Genomic DNA, 18,496 nt, shown 5'->3' with positions numbered 1-18,496 from the left:
GAAATCAATGTTTTATCGTCTTTGGTGCTAATTAAATTTCGCAACTTTTAGTAAAAAAAAAACAAAAATATTATTTTGATTTATTATTATTATTAGAAAAGCGAAAATTATTTGCTTTATTTACAAAGTGCTTTAAATTTTTACACCAAATTTGATTTTTGTGTAACGATTGGATTTGTACAAAATATAGAAATAACAAATTTTGATTTATGTTTCGGACAGGGTAACATAGAAAAACATAAAACATTGTTTAAACTATAAAAGGTTGGATTGTCGCGGTATCGTCATTCTTATGTTTGGCTTGGAACGCCACGGCACGTGCCACGGTACCGGCCTCTGCTGCCAATGCAGCCGCAAGATGAACGGTTGGGTTTGAAGCCGTTTGCCTGCAAAATTTGAAAATTAAATTATAACAACCAAAAGTAAAGACGTCTTGTTTCCTTCTAAAGTTAAACAAAATATTTTGCCTATTTCTTACCTTACCCCACCCTGACCCAACTTACCCCACCCCGATCCAACTTACCCTACCCACCAAATTTACCCCAACCAGATCCAACTTACCCCGATCGAGCCAACATTCGTTCAATTGCGTCAACTTTTTGTTGTTTTATCTTTTCTTGCTCTGGGGTTAATTCTACGTCTTCATATTCGACCAAACGATCAGGAATCAAAACTTTGTTCGGGACGACCAGCTAATAGTTTATTGAAATGTAAGTTTATGACATCACTGTGTACAATTATGACATTATAGTTACTTCTGTTGTCAGATCGAAATCTGATTGGTCGACATCGATATGAGGCGAGCGAGGTGATTGGTCGGAATCTGTCACATGATCGTCGTGCTTGAACTCACGATCACGCTTCGCTCGTTGGAGAACCTGGGGTTTTTAAGTTAATATTGTGGGATTTCTATGTTAAGATTGTGAGATTTTTGTGTTAATATTGTTTATATATTATTTCTATGCTTACCTTTGGCATTCTTTGATGTCGTATCGCCTGCAATGTAAATCATGGTTTTATGAGGTAGTTTAATCACAATCACGTGATTCTCACGACACAATCACGTGATTCTCACGACACAATCACGTGATTCTCACGACACAATCACGTGATTCTCACCACACAATCACGTGATTCTCACGACACAATCATGTGATTCTCACGACACAATCATGTGATTCTCACGACACAATCACGTGATTCTCACGACACAATCACGTGATTCTCACGACACAATCATGTGATTCTCACCACACAATCACGTGATTCTCACCACACAATCACGTGATTCTCACGACACAATCACGTGATTCTCACGACACAATCACGTGATTCTCACAGCACAATCACGTGATTCTCACGACACAATCAGGTGATTCTCACGACACAATCACGTGATTCTCACGACACAATCACGTGATTCTCACAGCACAATCACGTGATTCTCACAGCACAATCACGTGATTCTCACAACACAATCACGTGACTCTCACGACACAATCATGTGATTCTCACGACACAATCACGTGATTCTCACGACACAATCATGTGGTTCTCACGACACAATCACGTGATTCTCACGACACAATCACGTGATTCTCACGACACAATCATATAATTCTCACGACACAATCACGTGATTCTCACCACACAATCATGTGATTCTCACGACACAATCATGTGATTCTCACAGCACAATCACGTGATTCCCACAGCACAATCACATGATTCTCACAGCACAATCACGTGATTCTCAAGACACAATCACGTGATTCTCACGACACAATCACGTGATTCTCAAGACACAATCACGTGATTCTCAAGACACAATCACGTGATTCTCACGACACAATCACGTGATTCTCACGACACAATCACGTGATTCTCAAGACACAATCACGTGATTCTCACGACACAATCACGTGATTCTCAAGACACAATCACGTGATTCTCACAACACAATCACGTGATTCTCACGACACAATCATATGATTCTCACCACACAATCATATGATTCTCACGACACAATCACATGATTCTCACCACACAATCATATGATTCTCACGACACAATCACGTGATTCTCACGATCAATCACGTGATTCTCACAACACAATCACGTGATTCTCACGACACAATCACGTGATTCTCACGACACAATCACGTGATTCTCACGACACAATCACGCGATTCTCAAGACACAATCACGTGATTCTCACCACACAATCACGTGATTCTCACGACACAATCACGTGATTCTCACGATCAATCACGTGATTCTCACGACACAATCACGTGATTATCACGACACAATCATATGATTATCACCACACAATCACGTGATTCTCACCACACAATCACGTGATTCTCACCACACAATCACGTGATTCTCACCACACAATCACGTGATTCTCACCATCTTAATGTCCATCCCAATATTCATTGGGTCATGAGATCCAAAAGTTTTTGATTTTCGTGAAAAATCTGAGGAATTTAAAGTTCGTCGTCGATTCCTGGATGACAAACACAGATATTAATTCATATAAATATTATCACGCAGCAAACATACTGATTAATCTCTCGTTGTATCCGCTTTATATCGTTCGGGTCGTTGTTAATATTTCCGTGCGACGAATGAAGTAGTCGTTCGGCAGCCGACTTTGTGCGTTGGAGCGTAACACGTGTGTTCGGTCGTGCGTATCTTGCCAGTATTGCTGCTGTTAAACTATCGGCGCTAGTAGCATGAGAAACTGTGGAAACACTGATGTGTGATGTCATCAACACAGTTATGACATCATAATTACCTCCCCTTCCCGGCAAAGTGAAATATTTTTCCCCGGTATTTTCCTGGGGATTTCCCCGTGGTGATACCTCGGAACTTCCCCTCGAGCTACGGTTGAGTGAACACGATGACCTCATAAAGAATTATAATAGTTAAGTGAATAATTGCTTTGTAATTGACTCACCTTGGAGTGACCTCGTCAACACAGCTGCCATTGTCTTGTTCTGTAACAATATTTACATTATGACATCACCTACTTATTATGACATCACCTACCCCCACAACGGTCCATTATGACACGTATATTCCCTCGAAGTCGCTGTAGCGATTCTAGGATGAACTCTACGCGACCCAACTCAACTTCTGATGATTCGTTCGTTTGTTTTCCATCGCTAAATATTAACAATAATAATAATTTAACTTAAACAAACTAACAATAATAATAATTTAACTTAAACAAACTAACAATAATAATAATTTAACTTAAACAAACTAACAATAATAATAATTTAACTTAAACAAACTAACTTGTATCCTTTTCTTAACTCGTCAACGATCTGCGCCTTAACCGACTTCACCGAAACCTCTGTTTCCTCGATTGAAGAACGAAGTTCCAATAATTTCTATGAAGGTTGCATCGGATATAATACCATAAACATCATATACTATATACACCACATAAACATCCTATACTATATACACCACATAAACATCATATACTATATACACCACATAAACATCATATACTATATACACCACATAAACATCATATACTATATACACCACATAAACATCATATACTATATACACCACATAAACATCCTATACTATATACACCACATAAACATCATATACTATATACACCACATAAACATCATATACTATATACACCACATAAACATCATATACTATATACACCACATAAACATCATATACTATATACACCACATAAACATCATATACAACAACTACGTACCCCCGTACAATCATCCCCTGCTTCCATTCGTTGCTCATTCGTTTTCAATTCAGTCTCGTAACTCGCTACTTTCTTCAAATAATTCTAAAGAACAAACATAAAGATAGTATAACTACAACCATAGAAACAATATAAACATAAAGATAGTATAACTACAACCATAGAAACAATATAAACATAAAGATAGTATAACTACAACCATAGAAACAATATAAACATAAAGATAGTATAACTACAACCATAGAAACAATATAAACATAAAGATAGTATAACTACAACCATAGAAACAATAACCTGAACATCTGAAGGGGGTTTCCGAACGGATATCGCAAACGCTCTCAACTGGCCCTGTAATATGTCATAATAATTATTATGACATCATTAACACCATTATGACATCACTTACACTTCTTCCTTTTACATCCATTTGTTTGATTTCTATGTTTGCCGAACCTGTATCGAACGTTGATTATTATCAAACAATATCCATTATGACATCATTACCAGATGGTTTTGAATAATCGAACTTTTCTTCAGTTGTTGTTGGGGTGAATACCTCGTACATGTTGGGTGACGTTGGGGTAACAGGGGTTAGGGGGGGGTGTAGTTCACCCAAGCTCTTGGTAGGTTTGCCTCGTTGGTTCAATGTCTGGTCATATAATAATGTAAACTATACTTTAACGCATGGCTGATAATTTGTTCAACTCATTATACAAGATATCTATGTTACACCATTAATATATATAAGATATCTATGTTACACCATTAATATATATAAGATATCTATGTTACACCATTATTATATAAGATATCTATGTTACACCATTAATATATATAAGATATCTATGTTACACCATTATTATATAAGATATCTATGTTACACCATTATTATATAAGATATCTATGTTACACCATTAATATATATAAGATATCTATGTTAAACCATTAATATATATAAGATATCTATGTTACACCATTAATATATATAAGATATCTATGTTACACCATTAATATATATAAGATATCTATGTTACACCATTAATATATATAAGATATCTATGCCCACCTGAGTTGACCTTGGCCTCGGCAACGACAAAGTTTTGTTATTTCTATGAAAAGGTGGTACGCTCATAATGCTTGAAGCGACTTCCATTGAATCCATGTAATCATGATACGAACCTGGTTTGTATCGACGATCACGTGATTCGTATCTCATTGTACGACTATCACGTGAACTTGATGGTCTGAGTATCACGGGAGAATTAATCATTCATGCTTTAACACAAAACAATTTTAACTTTGCATTGAGATTCATGTTTTATCATCAAGTAAATAAATGTTTTTACCTGACTGTGTTTAAATTGCCCATGGATGAATTACGTTTCTTTTTACTCGAAACCCAATCTCCAAGACGCAACATCGAGTTGTTTCGTACAATATTTGTTTGCTGGTGACTGTTAAACAATCAGCATTATGATGTCATACTTATGCTGCATTATGACATGATACCTGTTGTCGGATAATCGCCGATGCATATCTTGGTTAATGTTGTTTCTATGAGTAGTATCTGAATATCGCGGACGTTGTGCATTGCGCGCACGATGTGTGTCATTCGTGCGCGCGTTACTTTGTACAGGTGTGTCGTGCTTATTTTGTGGGCGTGGCTTGGTGTGTGAGTTAGGTACCGTGGCATGTGTGTTGGGTGCCGTGCTATGTGTGTGTGGCTTGGTGTGGGAGCCTGGTGCAGTAGTGTATGTGTTTGGTTCCGCGGCATGTGAGCTTGGTGCCATGACATGTGTATTTGGTGCCGTGATATGTGTGGTTGATGCCACACCATGATTTTTAGCGTTATTATTATTTTCGTTTTCATCTTTCAGGTTTGATCGATTCTCGTTTCGTCGTATTTCCGTAAATCCAAATTTTGCCGCATCATTATCAGTGCCGTTATTACTTAGCACTTTCCTGGAAAATTTTTCTTTAATCTAAACTCCCGACAAACAAACGTTGTTACCTTGTGGGTTGGAACGAACATAATGGGGTCAATAGTTTGATCCATTCTGCCATGTCATGGTACGACTCAGCACTTATGTAATAACTACGCATTCCAGAGTGTTCAATCTATAAATAAGAATTGATTATAAATAACAATCACCATTATTACAATGGTAACAACAACAACAATCACCTTGAATGAATATTTTCTCCCATGTCGCTCGGGGTTCACCGTCGATATTTGATAACTTGGTAGAACAATACTTCCCAAGACATCACCCTCACGTGCGTCTGTGATGTCATAATGATCATAAACACAAGATATATTTTAACAAACATTTACCTTTATAATAGAACAAACAAAAGTCAGCGAGAACGAACCACCTTTTGCGCCACACCCTAACCCCGCCCACCCCCGAGTTATCTTGTTTATAAAGCCAACCACTGCGCGCCACAAATGATGTTCCGTCTCGGCGCATCGCCGTCAACTTCTTCCCTTTCATTCCAGCGTTGTTTCCACCATCAGTACTTCGTCGATCAGTTTGCTACAAACATAATCCCAAAGTAAATCCAACACTCAGTAAAGCTTAATCATGACATCACATACACTTCTGCGACGAAACAATGGTCGGGTAATTGTCCCGCTTAACGAGGGTTTTCTCTTCTTCTTTGTGTCGCTGTAATAATAATATTTATGATGTCATACCAGTTCAACATTAGACACTGATGGATTGTTTTATTAGTTTGTTGCTCGAGGACAAATATTTTACCTTCTCGTTGCATTGGGTTTCATGGGCGTCGTGTATCTTTCTTTATGGCTGAAAATTAAAGTTATTATTAATCACAAGAAGTTGTTTAAAGCAAAGTAACATAATTAACCTTTGTTTTATTGTTAAGTGTGGGGATTTAACATTGTTATTGTAACGAGAGATTGTTATTGTAGAATTAACACATAGCGCCACCTTTCGGTCAAGTCACGCAATCTACACAATCTTCTCTAAAACACGCAATCTACACAATCTCCTCTAAAACACGCAAACTACGCAGTCTTGTTTTGTCAAATTGGTAAACCAAGTTTTTTAATAAATAAATATATATATTGATTAACTAAATATGTCCTAAAATAAAATAACGCAATCTATTGAATTAACACATAGCGCCACCTTTCGGTCAAGTCACGCAATCTACACAATCTAAGTCTTAGATTGTGTAGATTGCGTGACTTGACCATAAGGTGGCTCTTAGATTCTAAGATATATACATAATCTGCACAGACTAATTTTGTTAAAAAATTACCAAGTTTTTTTCAAATAAATTTATCTAACCCCTAACTTCTAACGCCTGACCCCACATACAAAAAAAAACAATAAAAAAATTCAACAAAATGTTCCGACAGCAGAAATCGAAACTGTGCTACACAATTGCAAAATCAGAACCTTAACCACTAGATCAGAGCGTTTATATACGGACTCTGCACTATACTACCCAGCAAATTGAAAAAAAAACTGTGTTGAACGAGTACTTTTAAACATAAAGTTGACGTTTGATGACGTTCAGCTGCAATGCATTCTTTAAATTTGTCGTTAACTGTCTGCCGTGTTGTTCTGTAGATTGAGTTGATATTCTGAGTATACCACAGTTAAATGACAGATAAATTTATTTAAAAAGATAAGCCTGTGCAGATTATGTATATATCTTAGATTGTGTAGATTGCGTGACTTGACCGAAAGGTGGCGCAATGTGTTAATTCAATAGATTGCGTTATTTTATTTTAGGACATATTTAGTTAATTAATATATTTATTTATTTATTAAAAAAACTTGGTTTACCAATTTGACAAAACAAGACTGCATAGTTTGCGTGTTTTAGAGGAGATTGTGTAGATTGCGTGTTTTAGAGAAGATTGTGTAGATTGCGTGACTTGACCGAAAGGTGGCGCTATGTGTTAATTCTATAGATTGCGTTAGTTTAGGACATATTTGGTTAAATAATATAATTATTTATTTAAAAAACTTGATTTACTAATTTGACAAAACAAGACTGCTTAGATTGCGTGTTTTAGAGAAGATTGCGTAGATTGCGTAGATTGTGTAGATTGCGTAGATTGCGTGTTTTAGAGAAGCCCGTGTTAAACCCGTGTTATAACGACCGTCGTTTTCCGGCACGCGAGGATAAAGTAAGTTACATTCATTCATTCATAAAGATCAGGTTAAAATATTTAACAATTGTCACAATAATAAAACAACCAACTTGATGTAGAATGGAATTCCTTCAATGGTAAACCCCAACTCCCAACCATCGGGTAAATCTAAAACAACAACTTTTGTTACAAACACGTAAATTATATTGTAGCATTAACTATCCAAAAAAGATTAAAACATCAAAGTTCTAACCTTGGCTTCTATAGTAACCTGTCATAACACTTGTTCCTAATGTAGGGTGCAGCCACGTCGTAATTTCATCGTCGTCACTTTAATTAAAACAATTATTAAACTTTAACTTCAATACATTACAACAAACTTACTTTATAAAGAAAACTCGGCCGTCTTTCAAGACCCCAAAGCTCCAGGGGTCCGGAAGCGGTTTCTGCAATAGACCTTCAGTCATGTCGAGTTTAAACCTTCTACAAACTAAACTACATGACAAATCCAAAGCTGTACAGCGACAATATTTTCGTCAAAATATTAGTTTTATTTTGAAACAAAATTTATAAAAAAAATCAGAAAATCGGGCGGCGGTGATCTAGACATCGAAATCATATAAACTGCGTAAACGTTCAGGGGTGTATATTATTTTGTTGGTGTTTAGGAAGTATATACCTTGACTTTCCGAAGTATTTGATGTTAATATTTCACCTTAGACCACCAAGCGTAGTTTACTACACTGTTTAACCTTATTTAAAAGCATAAAAGTTTTACAAAACAACCCAGTAGTCATTAATGAGCTGTCTAAAACTCTAAATTATCAGCTATAGAGAAAAACAATCACCCACAAAGTTACATACGTGGTAACTTATATGTGAGGTGCATGAAACACTTGTGTTATAACAACGGTCATTGCCCGCCATGCAAGGATAGTTAAGTTACCAACATTCGATATAAACAAGCTATTTACCCCATAGTGCACGCTGAAGTATTATCCTCTTTTAATAATATGCAGAACAGTGAAACATGTGTACATAAAAAGTAGAAGTTCCAGTGGTACCATAAGGCTACACATATGGTAACAATGTATTTACATAAGAACATAGAATATAAGAAAATATACAATTTGTACAAAATATAATCATTGTAATATAAGTGGTAGTTGGTGGGTGAACTCGAAACTTTCTTCTATCCCCTCGATCTCGAACTTTTCATCAACAGATGTTTGGGCTTTACACGTAAAAAACAACATCCGCTTCATCTTACGATTGTAAAAGAAGAAATTGAATGACCACAAGCACCCCTCGTCACCGTACGGGTCCGAATCAAGATCGGGGTTGTAACTATAAACGACACAATCGTCGAGCTGAATCTCGTCGTTGATGGAAGACCATATCAACGAACTCAACCTGAAGATAAATATAACAAAACATGGATTTCACACAAACTAAATGTTAGTGAAATATTTATAACGTTGTCCAGTGTTCATCGATTATAAAATATTTCTTAGTAATCAAACGACAACAACTCTGTCACAACCAACACGCCTTAACTTTCTGTGAAACAAACAACACGTTACTACAACAGGAAGTGATGTCATAATCTGCAGATAATGATGTTATAAAGATACATTGTCTGCGGTGGCTTAGTGGTTAGTATGGGCCATGAGTCGATGCTTTCATTGCGTTCTTGGGCAAGACACTCAGCGGCAACTGCTCCAACCCAGTGGCCACTAATGGATTAAAAACAACACCCGTGTTATAACGATTGTCGTTGCTTACCATGCGAGGATAAATATTTTCATTCATTGTCATATTTACCGGTTGTATCGTTCCCCCAACACGGCACCCAAGCTGCTGTTGATGAAATTTGTGACAAAGTTAACGCTCGGTTCGCGACTAAACTCGTCGCTCTTGGCATTGCTGAAGTCATAATCGGGTCGGAACGAAGCGTTCAAAGTAGAAATGAGATAATATAAAGTCTTCCGACTACAAGCATAGTTGAGTGGATTCTCGTTCTCATCAGCACTCGTAGAATACCCGGCCGGACTGACAGAAGCCACAGTCTGCGGCGGTGACAAAACCGTGAGTTCGTTAGGGTCGCCCTCGTGTGACAATGTCTTGAACAATCGTTTATCGTCTCCGGCCATCTTACAAGAATAACTTTCAACTCGCCCTATGACGCAACAATCACCATTCTCAATCATCAAAGCACTGTTGAGCGCTTCCAGTTTGGAATTCTCCAGAAATTTCATTTCGATGAAAACTAAAGTTCGATTTGGAAAATATATTTTTCGTATATTTTTGTTGTTGCTGACTAAAGCACATAACGTCTTCGAAGAATTAATACTTTCACAATCTTCGGTATAAAGAGACACTTGTTGACGTGAAATTTTTGACGGGAATTCAAATATATATTTGATTAAACCTTGATTGCTGTTTATTTAAAACTCTGAAATAAAGAGAAACTTATTAATATCTGGCGAAACTCAAACTGTCAATATACGCCCATGGTTACTGACAATATAACACAATATATTTACGACTGGCTCATAATATATCAAATAATTTATATTTATAAACAATATTAAATGTCTGAATTATCTGCAATCCAGTTTTACGCTGCAATATTTGCTTTTCTTTGTTTTGCAAATCTGACTTCCTTTAACTTAATCACATCTCCTACGAGCTTATTTACCTTCTTTCTTTTTCTTTCTTTTATCTTTTTTCTAATTAGAGAAGAGAAAGTTCTTTGTGCGCGAAAAACGCGATCGTGTGTGACGTCATAAAAAGATCTTGCGAGATCTTTGACCTTTCATTTAAACAAAGAAGTTATAAATTTTTACAATACACAGAATTAAGTTTCTTATAATTTCTGTAATTTAAAATAAAAATTATTTTTTTACAATTTTTTTTTTGCGGCCGATAATTATTTGGGGAGAAAGTATTGTTCAAACAGAATCCGCTAGATGGCGTTGGGTCTAGATTTTAGGTTTTATTAAATTAAGGGGCTCACTGAAGATAAATATATATAATGTAATTTTACATATTTGAGCTACAACAGGGGTAAACATACAATTTATTTATTCATAATATTGTGGATTATTAAAGATAAAAACTATATATAACGTTATTTTAGGTTTACTAAATTTAAATATGCCCCCCTTTAGTTTTACTGTTGACCGCCCCTTAAATAAATAACCCCGTTTACGAATGAAAGAATTTCATGAAACGCTACTTACAATACAGATGAACAAATAAGACGCTTTGTTTTGTTTGTTTTGTGGCGTATAAGGTTGCTAGGTAGATGTTTAAAACAAGCCATATCGCTTCATAACTTGTATTCGTATGTGTTAAATGTTAACTTGTGTTGTGCCAGCCATTATGTAACGACTGCTTATGTTTCTAGATTCAGCAGCAATTAAGCTTGAATTAAACAAGTATTAAAATGGCCGACATCGACCCAAAAAGTGTCCAAGATTTGACGGTTTTCGTTCAAGAAGTTCTCAACGAAATGCAGGGAAAGTTCCAGAATATGTCCGAGAACATTGTTCAACGAATCGACGATATGGGTGGAAGGATTGATGATTTGGAGAAAAACATCGCGGAGTTGTTGGCACAAGCTGGGGTCGATGAATCCAATGAATAAACCTTGACTTTTTGTTACAACTGCAGTCTTTTTAAACCTTGCACTGTTTTATATTTTCTATTTCTGTAAAACACTTTTCATGTATTTTGTAAATTCCTTATTCATGTATTGAACCGATGTGCCACTTGCTAAGTTGAAATAAAGTCAATCACATATATTTACGCTCGCTGTCAAAGTGTAACATATCTTGCTACCAGCCTAGATACCGGATTCAAGGTTCGTCGCTGCTACTATTGTGGGTGTATGTGTCATGAGCAAGACACTTAACAGCAACAAACAATCGCGTTTTCATCCTACAATTTATACTAAAACACTCTATTTTCCATTACTTTAATTTTAATCTAGTTTTGATGCAAACATTCAAATTGTTGATTACCAAATTAGTAATGTTTGGTATATACATCAAATACACAACATATATGGAACATATCTTTATAGAAAGCAACATGTTAGTTAATACTTGAGCAATATTAATGGGGGGATTTAATTCTGTCGTAAATATTACAATAATCACTAAAAATATCCACCACAAGAGGTCAGTATTAATCCACCACACGAGGTCAGTATTAATCCACCCCCTCGAACCCCTGCGTGCTTTCGATCGCAAGCAACAACTTCTTCCTCAACTCTTCAAAACTTTTATACGGCGGCAAATCCAGCCTGTTGAAACTGGGGGGGGAGGGTTTAGTTATTTTCAACCAGAAGAGTTATTTACTTAATGTTACACCTGGTAGCAACAAAATCATAACCAGTTTGCAATCAATGCGTTGTCTATATTGTAAGATCATACGGCTACGATACAGTAATTTAAAGATTTATAAATATTTACGAGTGTATGTTGTCACTCCATATTTTATACATCTATCCTTTCCACCCATGATGGACAACAGGTGTTTTACCAGAACAGCCAACAACCATACCCCCCTATACCCCATGTTACCCACCATGTATGAGCTCGGGGCAGCTTCTCGGGGGTTCCCCACTTCTCGATGGTAAATAACTGGGGTCCGTTACTCCCCCACAATTCTCCGAACCCGTTCATCGGAACTCGAGAGGTCCCCGTCACGAATTGTAAGAATCGAACTCGAAGCTCCGGGTCCATTAACAACACCGCCTGGCATAGAAATATTAAATAACCAACATAGAAATCAAACCAAACACCCACCCTCCAAAACCACTGAATAACGATATGATTCGCTGAGTAATCTCCTTTATAATTGGTGTTTCTTCTCCAATCATTGACATCGACATCGCCGAGCCCGCACATCAGTAATTCAACTTCATTTTCATCAAATATTTTCACCAGGTTGCTTGGGATAAGTTCATTGAAACCCTATAATGGGGATTATGATGTCACAATAATATGTTAATACATCATAGACACCATAGGTTTTGTTTCAAAGGATTGTGTGTCTAACTCTCCCTGTCTTCCCTTTGCCAAACCCCTAACCCTATATGTTACTATAAGCATAGACATTGTAGCGTGCCACACAACAGACATAAGCCAATCTTCACCTGAAGGAAAGACTTCATTTGCTCTTGCACTCGCGATACGAACCTCCACTTTATAACCAACCTGTAAACAATGGGTTGAATTAAAAAAAACGAGGCATTAAAGTTTAAACATACTGAATATATTCTCGTTTGTTCTCGTTGTTAACTTTGATATCCGCCCCTCCAGATTTCAGTTCGTTAACTTTCATTTGACCAAATAATTCTTCATCCACCGTGAAACAAAGGTCAAGATCGGTCGGGTCGTTTTCGAGGATCCATTTCAACGAGTTGTAATACTCGCTGTCCTGGGGAGGGAAAGTCGTGAATAATAATCTTCACACATTGGTAGTAACCCGCATAGTAATGTACGAAGTAACTTCATGAACAAAATAACCAACTATGACGAGCATTCGGCCTCTTGGTGTGACACACCCAACCCCAACCCCACTTACCACGGACTCCATATCTCTCAATGTGATCGGCTTCCCCAACATCATCTTGTAGAACGGACGAATGAAGAAAGCTGCAAAGAATATTGATATGAAAAGCTTTCTTGGGTTAGGGAGGCCAAGATTAAAAACAATAAAAACACCGGATGCAACGACGGTCGTTAAAACACGCTTACAATTAAAACAAACCCCCTGCATAACTCACCATCAAGTAACTTTCCGTGGTAAACAGCCATCCCTGCAACGCGACCGATAAATCGGAACCAATCAAAATGATCCTCATTGCACATACCAGAGTTCGGGTTGATTTGTAACGTGTAATTATCGCTGCAGGTTAATTATGTTACATCATGGGTGTTTTATATCATACACCCCATGCCAGGATGGCCCACTATATATTATACAGAATGACTCAACCAACATAACCGACCCACACATAGTTTGGTGTATAAATAGTCGTAACCGATGGAATAAAGAAACTACATAATGGAACTTACGTTGCAGAATATTCAAACAATCCATAATATGGATTAAACATTTCCTTCGATAGTAAATAGAACCACTCCCTCGCCACGCCCCCATAATCCAACCCCTTCTCTTTATTAAATTCAATCCACAGCCTTGACTTAAGGAACTCTGGTTTCTTAACGCGACTAATCACTCGATATGAATCATTCAAAATAGTTCGACGATCAACTTTCATCTCGAAACGATTTGGAATGTCGCGCTGTAAGATTAATGTTGTGTTTATGGTGAATCTGATGCAGTTGGAAAATTCTCGTAACAGCCAGAATCGGTGATGCCGTTTAAAGCGAAATATATTTCTTCTAATGAATTATTCATATTACTTCATGAGCAATGATATAATTGACACAAACCTTACCGAAACTGATTTATGAAGTTTGCTTTTGAAGAATTCATATTTTTGTTTGTAATCTCTGGAGTAAGGGACGGCCGGGCCAGTTATTTCGGGGTTTTGTAATCGTGGGTCCTCCCATTGCGTTTTGTGGTTGACTATAGAAATAAAAATTTATTAATAACACAGATATAATATAAACATAAATATAATATAAACATACTATGATCAACGTAAAAAATCCTTCCATCGGTGTGAATCCGTTCCTCCCAGCCATCCTGTTATAAAGATACAACCAACACAACGTTAGTCAAGCGGCAAGCTTGCAATTTGTGGGACCAGGTTCAAATCCCGCCTAATCTACTTTAATGCACAATAATTTGTGAATGGTGATGTAACTGATATGGAATCTTTCCATTATGTTTATACACAACAATTACACCACAAACTTACAGGCAATGGTCCGATCTCGCTCGCGTTTTTAAAATTTCCCCGACTTGCTGGTGGTCGCTTCGTCCTCGGGTCGTCCCAACTCGTTACTTGTCGATTGTGATCAATAAAAAATACTCGGCCACTTGGGGCAGTCCTGAGTAAAATAATGCAGAGTAATGATAAATAGGCTTAGTCATGATTAATATTGCTGACTCACTTCATTTCCCACCCCGCTGGAAGATATTTTGATGATTGCGAAGAATTTGTGGCTGATTTGCGTTCGCTGGATGATGTGGTTCGCTGCATAGATATCATATATTATTCAACATACCTTGATATTCCGTGGTTTATGTCATGATATTATTCACGTGATCAACATACCGTGATATTTCGTGGTTTATGCCATGACGTGACTTTATTCACGTGATCAACATACCGTGATACTTCGTGGTTTATGTCATGATGTTATTCACGTGATCAACATACCGTGATATTCCGTGGTTTATGCCATGATATTATTCACATGATCAACATACCGTGATACTCCGTGGTTTATGTCATGATATTATTCACGTGATCAACATACCGTGATATTCCGTGGTTTATGCCATGACGTGACTTTATTCACGTGATCAACGAAATATTTCCGATTTGTCTTCGGGTCGACTCTCGCCTCCCAACCATCTGGGAGTTCCCCGTCTACTGTTGTTACGCTTGATGATGTCATCTCCGCTTGACCTGAGATAGTGACATCACACCACCATTATGACATCACACCACATTATGACATCATACTCACTAGGTAGACTTGGTGACCTAGGTAATGGAGGTGGGGTCGGAGGGTCGGTTGATGAGGTTTCCGATATCACTTCCCACTGTAACAACAATTGACATCATCACTTGTGACATCATAACTTATGACATCATCACTTACACTATGATCCTCATTACGAGACGACCTTGGTTGTTCCGTCACATCTTCGCTTATATGTCGACGCTGTCGGAACAATTCGGCTGCGGCTGCCGTGCCCATTGTGACATCACTATCCGATGAAGTGGAGGGGGTTTCCGGTGTTGAAGGGTTGGGGGGGCTGTGGGGGTTAGTATACAAACAATGTATAAACAAACTACTATATATACAACTCACACAACAGGTCGTTGCCACTGTGTTCACTACAACAAACTACTATATATACAACTCACACAACAGGTCGTTGCCACTGTGTTCACTACAACAAACTACTATATATACAACTCACACAACAGGTCGTTGCCACTGTGTTCACTACAACAAACTACTATATATACAACTCACGCAACAGGTCGTTGCCACTGCGTTCACTACAACAAACTACTATATATACAACTCACACAACAGGTCGTTGCCACTGCGTTCACTACAACAAACTACTATATATACAACTCACACAACAGGTCGTTGCCACTGCGTTCACTACAACAAACTACTATATATACAACTCACACAACAGGTCGTTGCCACTGCGTTCACTACAACAAACTACTATATATACAACTCACACAACAGGTCGTTGCCACTGTGTTCACTACAACAAACTACTATATATACAACTCACACAACAGGTCGTTGCCACTGTGTTCACTACAACAAACTACTATATATACAACTCACACAACAGGTCGTTGCCACTGTGTTCACTACAACAAACTACTATATATACAACTCACACAACAGGTCGTTGCCACTGTGTTCACTACAACAAACTACTATATATACAACTCACACAACAGGTCGTTGCCACTGTGTTCACTACAACAAACTACTATATATACAACTCACACAACAGGTCGTTGCCACTGCGTTCACTACAACAAACTACTATATATACAACTCACACAACAGGTCGTTGCCACTGCGTTCTTCTTGTTTCATGATGAACATAATACGTCCTCCCGAGATGATCTTGTCTTTCCTCCCAACCTCCAGGCAACACGGGACCTTCTCGTGTCTCTTCATCAACTAATTCCCAATCTCCCTGTTTATGGGGGTTGATATTATGATGTACCATCATCATGACATCACAACACATCATTATGACACCACAAACCTCGTTAGGCGAGTCATCGTTATTATCGTTGGTCGAGGGAAGATCTGCGTAGGACAACTTTAACCTCAAATGACCTTTGACCCTTGATTTGGAACTGTGGGTAAATAAGTGGTTAAACTTTGACCTTTAACCCCATGTGACCTCTTACCTTCGGGGTCGTAGGGGGAATTCCCTGTGGGGGGTTCCGGTCTCGTCATCATTCTTCGTAAACATATATTATATAACTCCAATACTAAATAACCACAAACATAAACTTACGGAAATGTAAGAAGCATTTATTGGAATGTCAACTTGGCCGAGAAAATCATCGCGTGTCTTTAAAAACATGGGGTTATTAAATATATACCAAACATAAATAAGCTACCACGTATAAGCTACCACGTACCAGTCTATTTTCATCAAACACTTCGAACAACAACCTGTTCTCACGGGGAACCACCTGTTACAAGTTTATTAAATTTTTGCGTCGTTTAAATTAATTTATTAAAACTTACACGAAACAAAAACTTTTCGTTCCAAGATGGATTCAATGTCTGGAATATAAATGATTGTTACATCATAACAAACAAATAATAAAGTTCAATAAAACGATGAAAAAAAGATTTAATCATTGATTAAATATTATGATTGTTATGAAACAAACAAACAATATCTGAAATGACATCATAATTAATCAACAATACATTTCCTGTTATGACATCACAATGATTATTATTCACCCGTTTCTTTGTCTTTGTGTTGACACAGGTGATGGTTTTTGACGATCCACTCGCCGATCGCTTAGGCTTGTACAATGACACGCTCACATAAGGATCGCTGTTGGATTAGAAAGTAATTTATTAAAGTATAAGCACAAGTGACAACATTTTACCTGGCACCAAAAATATCTTTCTTTGCTAAATTATGTCCCGATAAAACTTGGATCCTTACCAACCTAGATCCCTCCTGTAATAAAAGGGTTGGTGATGTCATAGTAACATAATATGACATCATAATACATACTTGTTGTGGATTGTGACCATGAGTTACTTCATCCGCCATCAATATCAACTTTATATTTATTTACAAAAAAATGCTCTGTAACAATTGCTGTTATTATGACATCATAACAACAAGGAATTCTTTGCAACAACAATTGAAATAAAAAAGGTCTTTAAAACTAAAACAACTAATTTGTGCAACACAATTATTTATAGTTGCAATGCGATACAAACTATCATGTTACAATGTATCCACCCCTAAACCTCATAAACACCGCAGCCTAACACTTCTTCACTTAAACTACGAACATCCAACAGATGCAACTTAATAACAACTTTATAAACAACAAAACTAAACCACAACAAACCCATGACCCGCAATCTTGTAATTTTTCGCGAATTTTTTTTTCGATTCGGAAAATTTCCCAAATCCACCCGAGTATGACGTCATGACGACATCATGGGACCAAAACACTGGGTCAAAACACAATTTTGTGAAAAAGTAACAGAAATAGCGTCAGGTTTAATAATTAATCACGAAAAAAACAAACAAATATTTAATACTTGCGCAATAAGCGAGTATTTTCTAAATATTTAATTACGTCTGTGTATATACCTAAAGTTCTTTTTTAGTTTTTATATAAATATTGTATGTTT

The 18,496-nt window shown here is 37.1% G+C and overlaps 4 protein-coding genes across 5 annotated transcripts; 1 reads left to right on the top strand and 3 right to left on the bottom strand.

Annotated features, from left to right (window-relative positions):
- Positions 1-65: 65 nt before the first annotated feature.
- Positions 66-8,462, bottom strand: LOC149733086 (uncharacterized). Its single transcript, XM_089882695.1, has 25 exons — positions 8,274-8,462; positions 8,143-8,219; positions 8,000-8,057; positions 6,520-6,567; positions 6,357-6,426; positions 6,093-6,294; positions 5,943-6,040; positions 5,769-5,875; positions 5,267-5,719; positions 5,104-5,211; positions 4,824-5,001; positions 4,262-4,406; positions 4,164-4,210; positions 4,052-4,105; positions 3,758-3,841; positions 3,310-3,404; positions 3,058-3,173; positions 2,966-3,005; positions 2,804-2,913; positions 2,569-2,749; positions 2,416-2,512; positions 970-996; positions 756-878; positions 562-692; positions 66-386 (listed from the first exon to the last, which is right to left on the bottom strand). The coding sequence occupies exons 1-25, from the start codon at positions 8,354-8,356 to the stop codon at positions 251-253; spliced, it is 2,868 nt and encodes a 955-aa protein (XP_089738821.1). The 5' UTR covers positions 8,357-8,462; the 3' UTR covers positions 66-250.
- Positions 8,463-8,877: 415 nt separating this feature from the next.
- On the bottom strand, positions 8,878-10,476 carry LOC149733085 (repressor of RNA polymerase III transcription MAF1 homolog). 2 transcript variants are annotated; one of them, XM_089882722.1, is made up of 2 exons: positions 9,714-10,476; positions 8,878-9,302 (listed from the first exon to the last, which is right to left on the bottom strand). In XM_089882722.1, exons 1-2 carry the CDS (start codon positions 10,145-10,147, stop codon positions 9,035-9,037), a joined length of 702 nt encoding a protein of 233 aa, XP_089738848.1. In that variant the 5' UTR covers positions 10,148-10,476; the 3' UTR covers positions 8,878-9,034. The 2 variants fall into 2 exon arrangements, with proteins under 2 accessions (XP_089738848.1, XP_089738849.1); XM_089882723.1 differs by lacking the exon at positions 8,878-9,302 and adding an exon at positions 9,354-9,625.
- Positions 10,477-11,263: 787 nt separating this feature from the next.
- LOC149733084 (heat shock factor-binding protein 1-like) lies at positions 11,264-11,702 on the top strand. Its single transcript, XM_089882730.1, has one exon. It carries the CDS (start codon positions 11,341-11,343, stop codon positions 11,539-11,541), a length of 201 nt encoding a protein of 66 aa, XP_089738856.1. The 5' UTR covers positions 11,264-11,340; the 3' UTR covers positions 11,542-11,702.
- Positions 11,703-11,859: 157 nt separating this feature from the next.
- Positions 11,860-18,010, bottom strand: LOC149733083 (E3 ubiquitin-protein ligase NEDD4-like). Its single transcript, XM_089882699.1, has 24 exons — positions 17,862-18,010; positions 17,731-17,804; positions 17,579-17,675; positions 17,354-17,392; positions 17,245-17,298; positions 17,118-17,174; positions 17,008-17,060; positions 16,860-16,953; positions 16,648-16,787; positions 15,707-15,863; positions 15,572-15,647; positions 15,359-15,510; positions 14,990-15,072; positions 14,794-14,926; positions 14,564-14,618; positions 14,368-14,498; positions 13,982-14,211; positions 13,690-13,811; positions 13,488-13,558; positions 13,171-13,340; positions 13,057-13,117; positions 12,707-12,874; positions 12,486-12,655; positions 11,860-12,210 (listed from the first exon to the last, which is right to left on the bottom strand). Exons 1-24 carry the CDS (start codon positions 17,898-17,900, stop codon positions 12,108-12,110), a joined length of 2,529 nt encoding a protein of 842 aa, XP_089738825.1. The 5' UTR covers positions 17,901-18,010; the 3' UTR covers positions 11,860-12,107.
- Between the last annotated feature and the right edge of the window lie 486 nt (positions 18,011-18,496).

The sequence above is a fragment of the Ciona robusta genome, chromosome 8 (assembly GCF_009617815.1).
Source record: "Ciona robusta chromosome 8, ASM961781v2".
Lineage (NCBI taxonomy): Eukaryota > Metazoa > Chordata > Ascidiacea > Phlebobranchia > Cionidae > Ciona > Ciona robusta.
This window is presented reverse-complemented; position numbering and strand designations above follow the sequence as displayed.